Raw genomic sequence first — 18,900 nt, forward strand, 5'->3', positions numbered from 1 at the left:
GGAAAAAATGGTCTCCCGCACACTGTCAAGTCACTTGCAAAAGACTTTAATAAAACAAACAACGTTTCGGTCCACAGGACCTTTTTCAAGCAGATTATCTTTATCATTGTCATTTTATTATTAAAGGGAGCTGGTATAATTGAAGCGTAATTTCGATTAAGGCTTCAAACTAACTAACTTATATGGAAGTATAAAGAGGGGGAGGTTTATAGCACTACACTATGACAATAGATAGTCATAAATGAACACACAGGAGACATTCATATAAACACAAATTTTAACAGTCTCATGAATAACTTTGTACAAGTGTTGTTTGCAGTCATACAATGTGTCAATGTGGAGCAGAGCTGATGAAAACATAGTTACAGATGCTTATTATATTTTGTAATGAAACTGTTTAAATCAATTCCTGCTCTTTCGTGCCGAAGGAAAAAAAAGAAAGAAAAAGAAAACATTCACAAAGATCACCATCACCTCAGCTCCTGAGGATTTGAATGAAACTGATTTAGATTTTTGCTTCCTATTTATGTTTTTCTTTTATTTATCTTTTCATTCAAGCATAACATACTGTATATATACATTAAAAAGAAAGGGGGGTCACTTCAATTGCACATGATATGCCCGCTTCGATGGTTAAGAAAGAAGCTGTAAGAGTAACTTTACATTAACCTGTTGATCCTGATAATTAGTACATACTTTGTTGGTACCCTTGAATTCTGCAGAGAAGTTACCATGTGCACACGTAAGAGGAGAGTCAAATAAGTCACTTTAGTCAGGATGGATTGTAGCAAAGCAGTAAGTGAGACAAGCAAACAGTAGAAAGTAGCCATGAGCTCTATCTGCCCAAACACAGTCCAGGATCTTAGTGTTGCTCCCACACTTCCCTCAACACGTATGTCTTCAAACCAATGTTTCACATTCTTATTTGGAAAGGGAAGACTGAAAGTCAGCCAGAGAAACAAGGCAGTAAAAGGCAAAGCCCTACATTTGTGTGGTGTTAGATAAAACAGCTTCATGACAGTATGAGCAGCCCTGCAGGCCAGTGAGACATGCACAGTTCTACCTAGAGCGCAAGAGAGGTAGACCATAAAAGAAATCCCAACAGCAATGTGGGACCACTCAGTTGGCCGGTGCATGGTGAGTGATGGTGAAAAGCAATGCAACGTCAGGTTAAACAGCATCGCCATCACAGAGTTACTGTCACGAGCACCACTGATGCTGTGTGATGATATTTTTCTTCTTGTCATGTAGGTTCCAAGCAGTAACACTGCCGCCAGAAAAAATCCTCCAGCCCATCCATGTGTGTCAGGCTGCACACTCTCCACCCTACCTGTGCAGAAAGTAAAAACGGGGAAGAAAAAAAATGTTACACATTATAACTGGAACATTTAATTATACTGTTTTTGTAATGAATACATTTTTTTGCGTGTGTTTTTGTTACCTTCTTGTATTGGAAATGCTTCTTTTGGATGATGTGTTGCATAACACTTTGACGGCATCTGATGATATAAAAATGAATTACTGCTTGTTCCTCACAGGTTTATGCAAGTATGAGTGGGTGTTATGACAATAAATTAAAAATAAGCTTGTATATGTTATGAGCAAGCCTCAAATTACTTAAACACATCCAGAAAAAGGTATTTCCATATTGCTTTGATATCAGCTATATTGTTCTAACAACATCCATTTCTGACGCTAAAATATGAAAACTGCTCCTCAGAAAATAAAGCAGAATTACAAAGAAGATTAAAACCTGAAAGTGGCAGATCCTGATGTAAGCCTCTCTTGACTCTTCAGAGGACATCTGATTCACTTGTCTCTCCGTTAGTATGAAGATCAGGGATTGTAGGAATGTGGGATCAAACTCTCTGTACAAAACACCATGCAGAAGTTTGACCTTAAGGTTTTGTGTCTTACACATGCAGACAGAATCCATTGCTTTCCGGTGGTCTACTAGAACAATGTGACAGCAGAGTGCTGCAGATCTCAGGCGAACAGATGAAGCACAGGTACTCCTGTCATTCAAATATGTGGTGTGAGTATCAGTCTTTATCTGTGTGAAGGAAATTGCAGACAAACACATTAACTCATTATACATTTCATTATAAATTTGCATTACCAAAAATACATAAGCACCGTACACTGATCTTCTATTTAATTTTACATGCACGGTGAATATTACCTCTGTTTAAAACTTGCACTCACCTGCATTGTCAGTAGAATAGGCTTAAGGCTGGTCCTCGACCAGTAATACACCAACACCTGCTGAATTTTACATTTGTAGACATGCCTGTTTTGCTCTTCTCCATGCATAGCCTCCTTCACCCTCTCTAAAGGCTTCACAAAACCACAGTCTCTGCGTATATAGTCTGTGATCCTGTCCTCAGTGAAAATCCTTTCCAAGGCTAAACTCTTGCCATGAGATCTAAACAGGACAGAGAAAAAAGTTCTCAAACAGTGAATGATTACATCACTAACCAAACACTTTCACAAACATTGCTTCTAATTATTGTTATATGCTGCATTTTCCAACTGTTCACCATTACAAGCTGCACATAAACTGAAATGACATTTAAATATAATGCTTTTACAGCAACATCTTCAGATAAACAGTGCAACGCAAAAAGCGTAATAACCCAATTGTGATTATTTGTCCATGATTACACTATAATGACTTCAAATTGTAATTGGCTCATAAAAGTTCCTCAAGAGATTGTCTAATTGTCTTTTAAGGGGTCTCACAGTATGGTGTTTAGACCCCTTATAATTCAGGTCGGTTCCCTGCTGAGAAAATCATTAAATTACAGGCTAATTGCTGCAGAATCTGTGGTAAATCACACTTGGGTATCATTGACAAAAAAAAAAGCAAGATAATGCAGTAGCACAAGAGCAGGAAATAGAGAACTCAGAAAACATCCCAATTTACTAACAATCTACTTACCTCTCACATGTCAGTTTTGTTTTGTCATGAATAACAACGTTTTTATATAATGCGCTTAAGATAAGGCCCTTAGTATCTGCATCATGTCCATAATGACTGAGGTCAGTACACTGGTCCTGGTTGAGCCATGTGCCAGAGGACACTAACCAACTGAACAGTGTTACGAAGACAAGTGTGACTGTTGTCATTTCAGAGCTTCGCCTTTGGCACCATCACATTACTTGCAAGGATGTATTTTATACTGCTGGGTGTAGGAGGCAACTTTGTGAATTGTTCTCAGAGGTACATGCAAATTTGTTTTCCCTTTTTTTTTGCACGTGTGACCTGAAGGAAGTGAGGCATGCAGAATCAATCTGACAGGAATACACATGAGCCCTGTTTCGAAATAATTATCAATTTCACTGTTAATATGACAGCTAGCAGGATTTTAGTATTTGGTGTTTAACTGTCATGTGAGCCATTAGCTTGTTTGAAACAGTAACAACAACAGCAATAACTACAGTAAATCACATCTAAATCTAAATCACATCAGCTGTCAGCCGGACATTCATGCTGTCAATCTCCACATCAACTATGTATCAACTGTATTGTCATGTCTTGTTTTCTTGTACTGTATGTAACAACATCTATTGCACGTCTGCCCGTCCTCCTCTGTTGCTCACCCTGAGGTTTCTCCAATTTCTTCCCTGTTAAAAGGGTTTTCTTGAGAGTTTTCCTCAGTCGATGTGAGAGTCTAAGGGCAGAGGATGTTGTTATAATGCTATGTAAAGCCCTTTGAGACAAACTGTTTGTAAAAGAAAATGGTAAACTGGCCATGATCATCAACATATTGGAACCATGACTGAATAGTATTAAGGGGCCCAGAGTCAAGAAAACAGTCACGACACCATTACACCAGCAGCAGCCTGGGCTGTTGCCACATGGCTGGTTGGATCTCTGGGTTCATGGGACTCAGCAGAAACCCAGATTCAGACCAGGCTTCACTTGTCCAACATGTAGCTCCTCTACCTGACAATTTGATGTGTTAGTTCATTTTGAGCTGTTTTTGTGTTCACTGCAAAGAGCGGTTTTCTAAGGTACCATAGCCATTCTGTCAGCCCCAGCCAGTCTGGCCATCCTTATCCGACCTCTTTCGTTAACAAGGTGTTTCCATTTACAGAGTTTGAACTCACTGGACCTGTTTTCTTTTTTTCGTTTTTGTGCCATTCTGAGTAGACCCTAGAGACAATCCCAGAAAACCCCAGGAGATCAGTCGTTTCAGAAATATTCAAACCAGCCCATCTGGCACCAACAATAATGACTCAATGAAAATCACTAAGATCACATTTTCCCTTAGTCTTTATGTTTGATATGAACATACAGCTGAAGTTTCTGCTTTGTATCAGCTTGATTTTATCCTTTGCAATATTGCCACATGACTGGCAGACTAGATAGATAACCAGGTGGACAGGTGTTCCGAATATAGTGCTTTGTGGGTAAACACATTTTTGTTGGCTAAAGTCCATAAAGGTTTGGACTGAGATAACACAGAAATAGTCAAAGCAGGAGAGTTCTGCTCATTCTGAGTAAAAACTGTTGAATGAAGAAAAACTACATCTCTGATAAAAATGTGCTTGTTGCATGTTTTGTCTCATCCTGCATACAGCCTGGCCTTCTCTCTACACGAGAGGACTTTTCCATGGATACACTCATTTTTTGGACAGTTGGAAAAGCACAGGTGTAAGGATTGAAATTAACTGTTATGGCCGTATATGGTTCAACAAGTCAAAATGTTGCTTTTTAGGCTTCTCTTTATGCAACACTATAAGACTGCATTGATGCCTATTTAGGTTACACTATTCCTTCAAAAATGGACATCTTGTGACATGATGCTAACTCCTGTGGTCTGATGAAGATATATACCTAAAGATGTATATTTCTCAGCCAAATCAAGACAGAAAAAGCTGACACATTTTTAAAACAAATGATGTAGATTAAAGAAGTACAGCAGCATAAATAATAGTCCATTTATTCAATCAAAAGATACAGAGGAGACATATAGTTCCCTGAAAAGCTTATTCAACTGTTCAGGGTTTATTAATATACTAAACATATATGAATTAATAAAAAAAATATGAATAACATACATGCTGTACATTTGCACTAGTGAGAAAAAGAAAGAAAGTAAATGTAAATTGCTGAAAGGGGATGCTGAAATATTGATTACCTATTACTGTATATACCATGTACAACACCTTTAATGCAAGGAAGAGTGGCAGATCTCTTGACATAATGGAAACAAAATTGACTTAAGAACATTAACAGACACTGGTTTATCAACAATATATTTATGTATAATTAATATTGAATCTCTTTTGTTTTGCCCATTATATGCTTTTTGGTATTTTGATCTGGTCTCCTTAAAATAACATAACATTTGGGGAAAAAAATACAAAACAGCATCCCATAACTAGAGGCTAAAATGGCAAATATCTCCACAGCCACAGTGAACTTCCCAGGAGAGCTGACATATGCTGGGATAAAGGTGATCCAGACTGCACAGAAGATCAACATGCTGAAGGTGATCAGTTTAGCCTCGTTGAAGTTGTCAGGCAGCTTTCTGGCTAAAAAAGCAAGTACAAAACACAATACAGCTAAGAGTCCTATGTATCCTAACACAGCCCAGAAGCCTACAGCTGATCCTAAGGAACACTCCAGTATAATCTTCTCCTTATAGTGGCTCATATTTTTGAAAGGAAAAGGAGGGTTGATAGTCAGCCAAAGTATACAAATTATAACCTGTATAAGAGTGAAAGCCAGAACACCGAGTCTCTGCTGTGCAGGCCCAAACCACTTCATTACATTACTGCCTGGAAGTGTTGCCCTGAAGGCCATTAACACCACTATAGTTTTCCCCAGAACACAAGAGATGCAGAGGACAAAAGTGATGCCGAATGCAGTGTGTCGCAGCATGCAGGACCACTCAGAGGGCCGGCCGATGAAGGTCAGAGAGCACAGGAAACACAGGGTCAAGGAGAAGAGCAGCAGGAAGCTCAGCTCAGAGTTGTTAGCCCTGACGATAGGAGTTTCCCGGAAGTGAAAGAACACTACTGCGATCACAGTTGTTAAAACCACTCCCATCAAACAAAAGAATGTTAAAATTGTTCCCATAATTTCTCCATAGGACAGAAATTCAACTTCCTTCAAGATGCATGTATCTCCTCTGGCATTTGGCCAATAATCAATGGCACATTTGAGGCACTCCAAAGAGTCTGTTTTGGAAAGAGACGATGGAGGTTGATTAGATCATCAGATAATTTATGTACTGTAATGTGGAAAAATTTACTTTTTCAAAATCAAACCTGTGCTGTTGCTAATTTCTCCCTCTGCACACAGTATGCAGTCATAACAGCAAACAGGTTTTCCTTTCTGCAGTACTTTGCGTTTTCCTGGAGGGCAGCTCTCACTGCACACTGACACAGGCACCTGCTGCAGGAATATGAAAGAGTTGCATGTGATCTAAAGTGTGTTCACTTTTTCATTTCAGTGGTGTTCATGCCAATTGAATTTCACAAATATTAAAAAATATTATCTAATTTCGCTATTGTGGATTATAAGATATTATGCAGTATGCCATTGTGACTAACAACCCAGAAATATGAGAAAAAAGCAATATGAACATGTACCATTTGACTTTCTCCACCCCAAACAATTTTCACGCCATTCATTACAAATTGACGCTCACTGGGCAGAGTGGCATCAAACACACCGACTGTGGAGACTTGCATGGTCCCTGAAGATACATGTTGTAAATTTATGAGCTCATATCTTGCAGGTGAATCTCCATTCTGGTCAAAAGTCACTCTCTCCCCCTGACTAGTCGTGAAGTTGATATTTTGCAAATAATGCAGCACCTGTCGGGAAGAGGAGAGATGAGAGCAGGTCAGTCTTTTCTTTGTAACAGTGTGTAACACAAGTTACATCTGAGTTTCATGGGATATAAACAAAACAGGGATAACAGATCAATAAGTTTTTTTTTCATTCCTTACCTGCCATGGTTGAATGTGTTTGGTATCTGCACAACTGCCGTTATGAAAAGGACCCTTCTTCTCTTCACATGTGACCAGGTTGTGGAGAGCGTGAGCTACTGCATAAACTGATTTGTACACATTGTTAGTGAATCTCAGCTCTGAAACATCCGTGAAATAGGATTCAACATTTCGTAAGCTCTCAAACCCACTGCATGGCTTTCTTTGTGCATTTGCAGCAAAATTGAGAGAGCAATTGAAGGTTTCTTCCCAGAAATCTCTGGCAAACTGACTGTCAGGGAACTGCGAGGGGTGGAACCGCCTCAGGTGCTCCTCCAGCCCCGGGATCTGAGCCTGGCTGACAGCGAAGCCCAAGGAGCCCACCAGGATGCTGTGCCCCTCACTGTCAGTCAGAGATTGATCAGTGATCCAGGCGTCGCTGCCAACCCACTGCAGCCCTGTAACATTCTGTCTGTACAACTTAGTTGCCAGAACATTAACTTCTCTGTGGGACATGAAAGCCACGATGACTTTAGAGGTGGAGCGCTTCACCGTTTCAACTACTTTGGTTAAGTCACGAGGAGAACCTGTTTGTTCAAATGCCAGGTAATACTCAATGCACACTCCTTCATCTTTTGCAGCTTGCATAAATGTGTTGATCCCATTGATACCATAGTCATTTTTATTACTTATTGCCCCCACCCAGGTCCAGCCAAAGAGCTTAACTAGCTTGGCTATGGCTCTGCTCTGGTGGAGATCACTGGGAATGGTTCGGAAGAAGGATGGAAACTCCTCCCTGTTGCTCAGACATGCACAGGTTGCAAAGTGGCTGAGCTGTGGCAAAGAAGTTTAACAAATCAGAACAAACCAGATATTTGTTCATTACACATTAGTTGTCCAGTAAAGTAAAGATGATCTTTGGAATCTAGACAGGTTCACAAATGACTCTAGTTTAGAGAAATTCTCAGACAAAAATGAAATATGTTAACATGTAACAAAAGTGTTATATTCACCACTGGTATCTGAAATCTTCCTATAACCCGAGCAAATGCCATGGTTGGTGCAGAGCCAGAGTGGCCCAGTACAGCCTGGGCAGTGTCAGCCTTTGTACAGTTCTTCTCATCTATGATCTTTATCTGACCATTGGCTAAATCTATAGCAGATTTCATAATGTTTGTCATTCCACAGGAATTGTATATCTTGTAGCCCAGTTTGTGGTTTGAGAGAATAGCAGGATTTTGATTTATTTCCTCAACTGCAAAGATCAAGGTCTGGGCAAACTTGAATTCTCTCACGTTGATGCTAGAAAAAGAGCATTTGAACAAAAAATGATAAATGAAGGCATACAATAGAACAAAATCAATGTTAAACCACAAAAGCGTAAACTTACTGCAGGCATGTCGGATGATTGGGTAGAGTTTGAAACGTGGGCACACTGCCTCTGTACCCAGTGCGAAAGGTGAAAATGCCACCTAAGATAAAGTCTCCACCCTGGATCAGCTCAGGTGGTTGTACCATCCCCTGCAGCCGGCATACAGGAGTCACCCTCTTGATCAGAAGAAGCAGGAGAGCCAGCTTCAGCAGTGGCATGGCTATGTCCTGCAGGCTGGCTTATAACACCTTATCACCCATTGCACACTTTATACCCTGCCAATGCATGTTCAGTCTAGTTCATGCCCACACTTACTGTACGATCATGGACCTGTTGTTTTGGGGTGTAACATCCCCCAGGGAAAAAGAAACAGATGTGTGGCATGTACATTATACAGAATGTATGAATATATTTTTCTTATTTCATTGTTGTTTTGATAGATGGTATCTGAGTCAGCCCCAAAAACTAGAGAGGTCACAGACATAATAACACAGTGCTGAAGCTTTACATCTCAAATCTATGTTGAGCAGCTTCTGTTTCTTTAGGTCTTAATACTATACTTCAGTTAATCTGGCGCTGACACTGTGGTACATCGGCAATCTTCATCATGTAGTGAAAAAAACATATGACAATATTTGTACTTTCTATAATAATTTTTTAACTGATTTTATTATCCATGTGAATTAATTTCACTGCTAACATCCAAGACTCATCAATTCTCTTTTGTTTATTTTGTATCTACTCAAAGTCGGGAGCGTCCGTCGTCAGAGGATTAGAGCCGTCGGGTACGGTGATTGGCTATGTGCTAGCTATGACAATTCTGATTAGTTAAGTTAGAATATGGCCACTGAAAACAGGTGAAAAAATGGAGTTTGAGGGCAAAACATTTTCTGAGGACACAGATTTTTCAGTTTTTTGGGAGGGACTCCAGCTTGACTATGAGTGCATAGAAACTTAGCGGTGGATACACTCACTGAGGCACTGGAGCGTTGGGCCGATAGCTGACTGCCACCGGCAACAGGAGCCTTGAGGGCTATGCCGTGATGACTATGAGGGCTGCCGCCGTCAGCACGGGAGTCTCCGCTAGTCCTGGTTGCGTGGCTCAGCCGCTATCAGGGCTAGCTGAGACTCCCGTGCTGATGCCGGCGGCTCCAGCGCCTCACCCTGACTGTATTTACTGCTTTTCTTTGCTGCCTGGTGCATGTATCTGAAATATTCAGAATCAGGGCTGGACTCAGACTGGCTCAAACCCATAGCTGCTCAGGTATGACAGTTAGCATCCATTAACATCGTTGGATGGTATTTGATTGACAGGCGAAATTTGACGAAGCTCAGCGAGTGGGCGTGGCTTCAGTGCTTGCAGCAGACACACGCCCCCAGCTTCCAAAACTGAGAGGACTGCTTGATGTTGTCATTATTTTAATACCTAATTTCACCTACTACTGTAAATTATTTTTTCTAGTATTCAAATTTGGCAGGATGGTTAATAATACATATGTATGTTATGTGGCTAACTCAGAAAACAAATCTTATTTCACTTTACATGGACCTTAATTAGCTGGAAGTTCAGGAAAAGTAGGTAGTAAGTGAACAGGTACACTCTAAGACAGGGCTGTCTTATAAAGTTTAATCCAACTCTTAAACAGGATATTTCATTTTTGGCAGAACATTAGGCCTTGATTTATTTTTGAGTAAACCTTTTTTTTGTAAACTGATTAAATTAAAACCATACATGTAGACTGGCGATTTCAGTGGTTGTCTATATTAGTGTTAGCAGTCTGATGTCATTCCGGATAAGGCCCAATAAAAGGCCCACTTTGTGAATAGGGTTTTTAGTCTCAAAACTATGGCTGAATGAGGCCTAAAGGTTAGAGAAATAAACTTGTAACAAGTAGGGTTAATCTGGGAGAGAAAAGTGCCACACAGATCAAACCTTCCATCAATGTGGTGTCCTTAAGCAAGACTACACTGCTCCATGGCCAGCAGCTAAGACTGTGGTTGTACGGAGATGCTTCTGGCTGTGAGTGTTTGAAACTATGTGAGTTTATCAGGAAAATACACTGAAATTTGCATTTTGAGTTTTTAACACTGAATTATGTTTGGACCTATACAGTCCTTATGGGCAGAAACTACACGTTTTACAGAAAAGACAAGTAGTAAGCTAAAGTAGCCTAAGGACCCCTACTCAAACCCCCACCCCCACCCCTAATTAATCAAATTAAATTAAATCAAATAATTACAGTTAGCCAAACTTTTTAAGTTACAACGTTAGTTTAGATTGTTAATAAGACAAACAGTGGCATGGTAAAGTTGACCTAAGCTATGGGGAAAACACAAACATGGAAGATATGAGACATCAAAACAATCCCTTAATTGATTTAAATTTAACATTTACATGTTGTGACAAAGGTGTTGATTAGTTAAGACCCTGTTTGTCAGCTTGAAGCAACATGCCACCTGTTGTTCCACTTCAAGCAATCAGTTGTGTTTGTGTTATGGGGCCCTGTGGCAGTTTTCCCATGAGACTCAAGCCACTGGGTAATTTAGCCATGTGCAAAACAGATGGGGACTTATCTGTCTTGTTCTGTTTTTCTTCAGTGTTGTTTTTATCTAAACATGTAACCTATTCTGTCATGTTGCATCATATATCTGATGTTGAGAGAAACAGTGTTGGCACAAATATGTTTTAGTATACTGTACATGCCAGGGGAATTCAGGGTGTTGACTGCAGCCCTTTTGTTTTGGTGACCCTTATCAGAACTTTATTCCAGTATAGTGCTAGATTAAAGTAAAAACTTAAAAACTCTATATTTTTCCATGCCAAGCACAGTGTACACCTTTTCATCATCTTATCAGATAAAGTTACTATTGTTTCAGTTTTCAGATTCCCTATGGATGTTTAAGAAAACTGAAAATGACACTTATGTATGTTGATCATTAGGTGAATGTAAGATCCGCACATTTATTAGTAATATCTCTGTTGGTCATCGCCATATCATCATCATTACAATGAATGTGCTAATCCCAACAATGATTTGGGTCAAGAAGGATTCATCTCTGTATCATCCGTTCAATACTTTCAATAGTCTCAGACCAAAAATACGAAATGCCACAGTACTCTTTTTTTTTTTGGTCGGGTTTATGTGACCCAGAATCTGTTCTGCATGTGACAGTTTGGGTAATGTAGTGACACCACATGGATCTTTTATTTTATTTGTTTTTGACCAATCTTCAGACCAAGTAAAGGTCATCAGATTGATTTTTGATATCAATCACAGCCAGTCATAAATGTTGAACTTCCAGACAGGAGAAGTCATATCTCAGTAACAGCTTTTTATTTATTTATATTATATTAATCCAGACCTTATGGTCCTGGATACCCATTACAAATAAAATCTGAATAATTGGTTTCAGGTAACCTCTAGGGGGCATTGCAATAAATATGGTTCGGTTTATGTGCTTGTCTTAAAAACATAGTTATTGTTTATAATACCGTCAGAGGTCAGTTTTGGACTCTTAATTTTTGAAATAGGCAACAAAAGATACCAACCAAGAAATTCAAGTCATATCTCAGCCAACACTTAATCAAGTGACTTGATATGTGATGTTTCAAATGGAGGTGTATTTCATGACTTATGAAAATATTTCACTTATATTTGCAATGTCAGAAGATGCTTAGGCAATTTTCTCAGATTTTCCAACTTACTTTAGATGCAGCATAAATGTATGAATAACATCAGAGCCATTTGAATACATTCAAAGATTTATTCAACAACACACAAAAGAGCACAGAGGTGTTTTTTTCACAAGGCGAACACTGCAGCAATAAAGAAAATTTAATTAAATATGAAATGACAGTGCTTAATAACGTATATTGTTAGATGTCTTCCCCATTATGTGTTTCTTTGTGTTCTGCTCAGGTCTAAACAGAATTATAAAACATTTTGGGAGAAAAATGCAGAAGAGCAAACCATAGCTCGAGGAAAGAATAGCAAATATCTCCACAGCCACAGTGAACTTCCCAGGAGAGCTGACATATGCTGGGATAAAGGTGATCCAGACTGCACAGAAGATCAACATGCTGAAAGTGATAAATTTAGCCTCGTTGAAATTATCAGGCAGCTTTCGAGCTAAAAAGGCAAGGACAAAACATAATACCGCTAAAAGTCCTATATATCCTAACACAGCCCAGAAGCCTACAGCTGAGCCAAGAGCACACTCTAAGATAATTCTGTCCTGATAGAGCATCAGATTTTTGAAGGGAAAGGGAGGGTTGATAGTCAGCCAAAGTATACAAATTAAAACCTGTATAAGAGTGAAAGCCAGAACACTGAGTCTCTGATGTGCAGGCCCAAACCACTTCATCACATTAGTGCCTGGAAGTGTCGCCCTGAAGGCCATTAACACCACTATAGTTTTCCCCAGAACACAAGAGATGCAGAGAACAAAGGTGATGCCGAATGCAGTGTGTCGCAGCATGCAGGACCACTCAGAGGGCCGGCCGATGAAGGTCAGAGAGCACAGGAAACACAGGGTCAAGGAGAAGAGCAGCAGGAAGCTCAGCTCAGAGTTGTTGGCTCTTACAAGTGGGGTTTCTTTGTGACAGTAAAAGACTACTGTTGTGATCATAGTTACAAAAACTCCCAGCAAAGAAAAGAAGGCCAACAGCGTCCCCAGGATTTCATCATATGCAAAAAATTCTATTGCTTTAGGGATGCAGGCATCTCTTCGGCTATTGGACCAGTATTCTGGTGGGCATTTCATACAGTGTATTGAATCTGCAAAGTGAAAAAACAATATTGATAATTATGGACTAAATGGATGTTAAACTGCATTTAGTTTTATTCAAACAGGAGATTATACAATGACATGTTGTCTGTTTACCTGTTACATTACTGATCTCGCCTGCTGGACAGGGTATGCAATCATAACAGCACACTGGCCTTCCTTTCTGGAGAACCTTACGAGTTCCTTGGGAACAGCTCTCGCTGCAGACTGACACAGGCACTTCCTAAAAAGTTCATAAACACAATATGTATGCAATATGTACTACATGTAAAGTTTAATATACAGAATTATGAAACCCAACAATCATAGTTCTTAGCAATTTTCAGTAAATCATATAACAGATAAGTTCATACTTCACTCTCTGTCTCACCTCAGTCAGCCCATTTCCCCAGACAACTTGGATGTTACTCATTATAAACTGATGACTTTCTGGAAGAGAGGCGTCATAAATGCCAACGGTCACTCCATCCATGGTTCCGTTATTGTTTTGTAAATTAACAAGTTCATATCTTGCCGGTGAGTCTCCATTGCTGTCAAAATAAACTCTTTCCCCCTCCACAGTGGTGAAATTCACAGTGCTGAGATATTGCAGAACCTAGTACGGAAGTTAAAGTATATAGAGATTTAATTATTTCTGCTGTCACAAACTGCCACTGTCACACTTGACTGATGGTTCCTCACCTGCCATGGTTCAATGTGTTTAATATCAGCACAGCTTCCATTTAAAAATGGTCCTTGACCTTCCTCACATTTGAACAGGTTGTCAAGAGTGTGAGCCACTGCATAAACTGACTTGTACACATTGTTAGTGAATCTCAGCTCAGACACGTCTGTGAACTGTGATTCAACATTTTGTAGGCTCTCAAATCCACTGCATGGCTGTCCTGGTGTGTTTGCAGTGTCACCGAGAGAGCAGTTGAAGGTTTCTTCCCAGAAATCCCTGACAAACTCACTGTCAGGGAACTGTGAGGGGTGGAGCTGCCTCAGGTGCTCCTCCAGCCCTGGGATCTGAGCCCGGCTGACAGCGAAGCCTAGTGAACCCACCAGGATGCTGTGGCCCTCACTGTCAGTGAGAGAGTGATCTGTGATCCAGGCATCGCTGCCAACCCACTGTATAGCTGTAACATTGTGTTTGTACAACTCTGCTGACAGTAACTTAATTTCTCTATGAGACATGAAAGCTGTAATAACTTTGGAGGTGCCATGTTTAATAATCTCTACTATTCTCTGCAGACGGTCAGGTGGATCTGATGATGAAAATGCTTCAGAATACTCAACGCACACTCCATATTCTTGAGCAGCATGGATAAATGCAGCTATGCCATTGAGGCCGTATTGATTATTTACAGCTAGAGCCCCAATCCAGGTCCATCCAAAGTGCCTGACCAACTTAGCCAAGGCTCTGCTCTGGTAGTAGTCACTGGGTATAGTTCTGAAGAAGGTGGGATACTTTTTCCTGTTGCTCAGACAGGCACAGGTGGCAAAATGACTAATCTGCAATGAAATATAAAAATATATTATTGGCAGAGGCAGAGAATGCTTTTAACAATCATGTATAATCACAATTCAAATGTATCCCATAGTGACTATTTTGCAAAACAGAGTGATGTACAGTAAGTATAGATCAGATCAATAAACACATTAATGTCCTAGCTCTTTTACTTACCACAGGTATCTGAAACCTTCCAACAACCTGTTCAAATGCAATAGTTGGTCTTGATCCTGAATGTCCCAAGATAGCTTGTGCTGTCTCAGCTTTCGTGCAGTTGTCATCAGTGACTTCTCTGTTTAGTCCACTCACCAGTGCCAGTGCAGCTCTCAGTATGTCCATAGTTCCACAGTTGTCATAAATCTTGTAGCCAAGTTTAACGTTAGGCAGTATTGCAGGATTTTTGTTGATTTCACTTATGGCAAAAATCATTGTTTGAGCAAATTTGAACTCTCTAAAATTGAAGCTGGGGTGGTGAAAAACAGCGTTAAAAAATATATCAGTATGTTAATGTATCAAATTCAGTACAAAAATACACATACAGTACAGAAGCCATTTAAAACATACATACTTTTTGCACTTTCGTATTTCCGGTACTGTCTGAAATGAGTTAGTTACATAATCCTGCCCTGTGCGGAATGAAAAAATGCCCCCAATAATAAGGTCACCATCCTGGGCCAGTTCAGGTGGTTGTACTGAGCCTTGCAGTTGGCACACAGAGTCTACCTTGCCTATTAGCAGAGCCAAGAGGAGCAGTCTCCACAAAGGCATAGCTCTGCCCTGCAGGCCTAACCAACACACTGAGAATCTCACAATAGGGCTTTATACACCTTCACCAAGGAGGGGTTGAACTCATCCCTTGGGATATGAAACCAAACAAGTAGCCAAATGTGTTTTTGACCATGACAATAGGTTTTATTGTTTCTTTACATTTTAGAAATTGTTTGAAAGTGTGAAGTTTATATGCGTATACTGGTACATAGGTATATTGGTTGACATGATTGTATAAAATACTATGACCTCCATATGCTATGTGTCTAATTATTTAAAAATAAAAAGTAAAACATATTTCAGTTACACAATATGATTCATTATTTCAATGAAATGTCTACTTGAGACGTAACAAATTATTATGACATGGAGTGCCTTTCCCATCACAAATAAGAACTTTTCAGAATGATTTTGGTGCCACCTTCCCCATCATATTCTTTTTTGTGTTCTTCTCTGGCTTCAATAAGATGATGTAACATTTTGGAATAAAAATACAAATTAGAAGTCCAAAACTGGAGGCCAGAATAGCAAATATTTCTACAGCAACACTGAACTTTCCAGGAGAGCTGACATAAGCTGGGATAAAAGTGAGCCAGACTGCGCAGAATATCAACATGCTGAAGGTGATAAATTTGGCTTCATTAAAATTATCAGGAAGTTTCCGAGCCAGAAACGCAAGAAAAAAACATAACATGGCCAGAAGTCCTATGTATCCAAGCACAGCCCAGAAGCCAACAGGTGAGCCCAGATCACACTCTAAGATGATTTTGTCCTTGAATTCATTCAAATTCTTCAATGGAAAAGGAGGAGAAATGGTCAACCATAAGATACATATAAGAACCTGTATGAGAGTGAAAGCCAGAACACTGAGTCGTTGCTGTACAGGTCCAAACCACTTCATCACATTACTGCCTGGAAGTGTCGCCCTGAAGGCCATTAACACCACTATAGTTTTCCCCAGAACACAAGAGATACAGAGGACAAAGGTGATGCCGAATGCAGTGTGTCGCAGCATGCAGGACCACTCAGAGGGCCGGCCGATGAAGGTCAGAGAGCACAGGAAACACAGGGTCAAGGAGAAGAGCAGCAGGAAGCTCAGCTCAGAGTTGTTAGCTCTGACAATAGGAGTTTTCCTGTATCTGAAAAAAATGAACGCCACAACAGCAGTCATACACGATCCAAACAGGGAGGCAGCAGTGAGCAATGCTCCCATAATTTCTTCATACGTGAGAAACTCTGCCTCCTTCTTTACGCAGGCATCTCTTCTTTCATTTGACCAAAACTCTGGGTGGCAACGCACACAGGTGATAGAATCTGAAAAGTGAAAGCAGGTGTTACGCTCAGTCCTGTTTTGTCTATGTTGAATCTTTTTCAGCACAGAAAGTAGGCTACATGATCACCAGGTAATAGATACTTCACTGCATGCTAAAACAGTGTCTTAAATACAAATGAAGGTTGTTTAAGGTCCCAACCTTAAAGAAACTTTATGGACATTTTCATACATTGATGGATTTCTTAATACTTGTGTATCACAGTTTAGGACATAACATTTGACGTAGTGACATGGATACAGAATGCTCGAAACTGCATGTGAACGTGACAACTTCTACACTTTTGTTTTATGGTAAATTCAGTACAAAAGCCTCACATAAAATAGTACTACACCTGTTTTGTTGCTTATTTCGCCCTCTGCACATCTTATACAATCATAGCAGCAGACAGGCTTTCCTTTCTGGAGAACCTTGCGAGTTCCTGAGGGACATTTTTCACTGCAAACTGACACAGGCACCTACAAGAAAAAAACACGAGAAGTCTGCACTGACATTCACCGTGGCAAATTCTTGTCAATGCAAATGTCCATTAATAACTTTGAAGCACTTCAACAAAGCAGTATGTTCAACATAACAAAAATTATACTATAATTAATTTACCAGTTTTGAGTTCTGTGTCCAAATTAAAGATATATTTTGAAGATTCAGTTGTTTGTCTGCAGGTAAAGATGCATCATGAAGGCCGACTGTGACAAAGTTCACAATGCTCTTTTCTGTTGGCTGCCAGTTTATAATTTCATACTTTGCTGCTGGGTCTCCATACTCATTAAAGTAAACTTCATCTCCTTCCTTTGTTTTGAACTGAATGCTTTGGATGTGCTGTAAAATCTAAGAGAACAAGTTTTAATTTAGTCAATTATCTGATAAACAAGTTGTAGGCCTGAAGGCTAAACAGCCTCATAGACAGAGTGCAATACTCATTTTTAAAAACACTAGATCTGCTTTTCTTGTGACCTCATGTAAAAATTAGGTTTCATGTAGTTTATGTTTAACTCACCTTGAATGGATCGAGCTGCACCTTCTTGTCACATGTTTCATTACAGCCAATCATACTGTGAAGTGCGTGGGCCACAGCATACACTCCTTTGTAGACATTGTTGAATATTGGCATGAGTGACATATCAGTGAAGCTGTTATGCACCCCAGTCAGATCCTCATTTCCAGTACATTCTCTCTGATTCCCTGCAGATGACTTAAACTGCTTAAACTTACAGCCAAATAATGTCTCCCAGAACTCTGTAAATATTTCATTACTAGATGAATTTAGCGGCTTCACATCAAGTATAAACTCTCTCATGCCGCTGACATGTGCTTGAGGGATGGACAGGCCTATTGCACCATCTAGAATGTGATGTTTATCCATTTCTGCAATTTGGGAATCAAAGATCCAGCTCTCACTTCCGACCCACTGGTATCCAGTCAAGTTGTGGTTGGACAACTCATGTATTAACACATCCATATCCATGTGGGAGAGAAAGGCTACGATCACCATTGAGGTGGAAGCCTTGATAATGTCAATTATCTTTTGTATTTTCTTTGGCGGATCTGTTCTAAAGAAAGACACTGAGTACTCGAGACAGATACCCAGCTGCTCTGCGGTCTCTGTGAATATAGCCATGCCATTATTACCATAATCATCATTAGTTCTAATGGCTCCAACCCATGACCAGCCAAAGTGCTTGACCAACTGGGCCAGGGCTCTGCTCTGGTAGTAGTCACTGGGTATTGTTCTGAGGAAGGATGGGTACTTGGTTTTGTCACTGAGACAAGCACAGGTGGCAAAGTGGCTGATCTAAAAAAAATATATATTCACACAATCATATTTGTTCTGAACAGCTGATTTGAATTACACAATAGGCTACAAACTTTTTACAAACATAACATATTTACCAGATCTACCCACCATTGGGATATGAAAAGGTCCAATGACAGTAGCTATAGCCATGCAGGGAGAGGAAGAGGTTTCTCCCATAATGGCCAGTACTTGTGCAGGTCTGGTACAGGGTGCATCAGAAGGTGCAGAATCATTTTCATTACCATTGGCCAAGGCCAGTGCAACCCTCACACTTCTGGCAATGGAGCCACATGTATCATACATTTTATAGCCCAGAGAAATGCCAGGCAGTAGGTCTTTGCTGTTATTAATCTCTTCAATTGCAAAAATCATAGCCTGGGCAAACTGGAACTCTCTGAAATTCAAA

At 39.9% G+C, this 18,900-nt stretch overlaps 4 protein-coding genes across 4 annotated transcripts; all 4 read right to left on the minus strand.

Annotated features, from left to right (window-relative positions):
• Positions 1-659: 659 nt before the first annotated feature.
• LOC146976475 (uncharacterized) lies at positions 660-1,936 on the minus strand. Its single transcript, XM_085796710.1, has 3 exons — positions 1,754-1,936; positions 1,459-1,499; positions 660-1,341 (listed from the first exon to the last, which is right to left on the minus strand). Exons 1-3 carry the CDS (start codon positions 1,934-1,936, stop codon positions 660-662), a joined length of 906 nt encoding a protein of 301 aa, XP_085652836.1.
• Positions 1,937-5,278: 3,342 nt separating this feature from the next.
• Positions 5,279-6,663, minus strand: LOC146976476 (extracellular calcium-sensing receptor-like). Its single transcript, XM_085794519.1, has 3 exons — positions 6,607-6,663; positions 6,283-6,406; positions 5,279-6,192 (listed from the first exon to the last, which is right to left on the minus strand). Exons 1-3 carry the CDS (start codon positions 6,646-6,648, stop codon positions 5,279-5,281), a joined length of 1,080 nt encoding a protein of 359 aa, XP_085650645.1. The 5' UTR covers positions 6,649-6,663.
• A 5,518-nt stretch (positions 6,664-12,181) lies between these two features.
• LOC146976477 (extracellular calcium-sensing receptor-like) lies at positions 12,182-15,056 on the minus strand. The gene is made up of 5 exons (XM_085794520.1): positions 14,775-15,056; positions 13,790-14,602; positions 13,479-13,703; positions 13,205-13,331; positions 12,182-13,098 (listed from the first exon to the last, which is right to left on the minus strand). The coding sequence occupies exons 1-5, from the start codon at positions 15,027-15,029 to the stop codon at positions 12,182-12,184; spliced, it is 2,337 nt and encodes a 778-aa protein (XP_085650646.1). The 5' UTR covers positions 15,030-15,056.
• Positions 15,057-15,768: 712 nt separating this feature from the next.
• LOC146976478 (extracellular calcium-sensing receptor-like) lies at positions 15,769-18,900 on the minus strand. The gene is made up of 5 exons (XM_085794521.1): positions 18,603-18,900; positions 17,697-18,491; positions 17,300-17,527; positions 17,034-17,157; positions 15,769-16,682 (listed from the first exon to the last, which is right to left on the minus strand). The coding sequence occupies exons 1-5, from the start codon at positions 18,864-18,866 to the stop codon at positions 15,769-15,771; spliced, it is 2,325 nt and encodes a 774-aa protein (XP_085650647.1). The 5' UTR covers positions 18,867-18,900.

Source organism: Trachurus japonicus, chromosome 13 (assembly GCF_045865225.1).
Source record: "Trachurus japonicus isolate A0001 chromosome 13, Traja_1.0".
Lineage (NCBI taxonomy): Eukaryota > Metazoa > Chordata > Actinopteri > Carangiformes > Carangidae > Trachurus > Trachurus japonicus.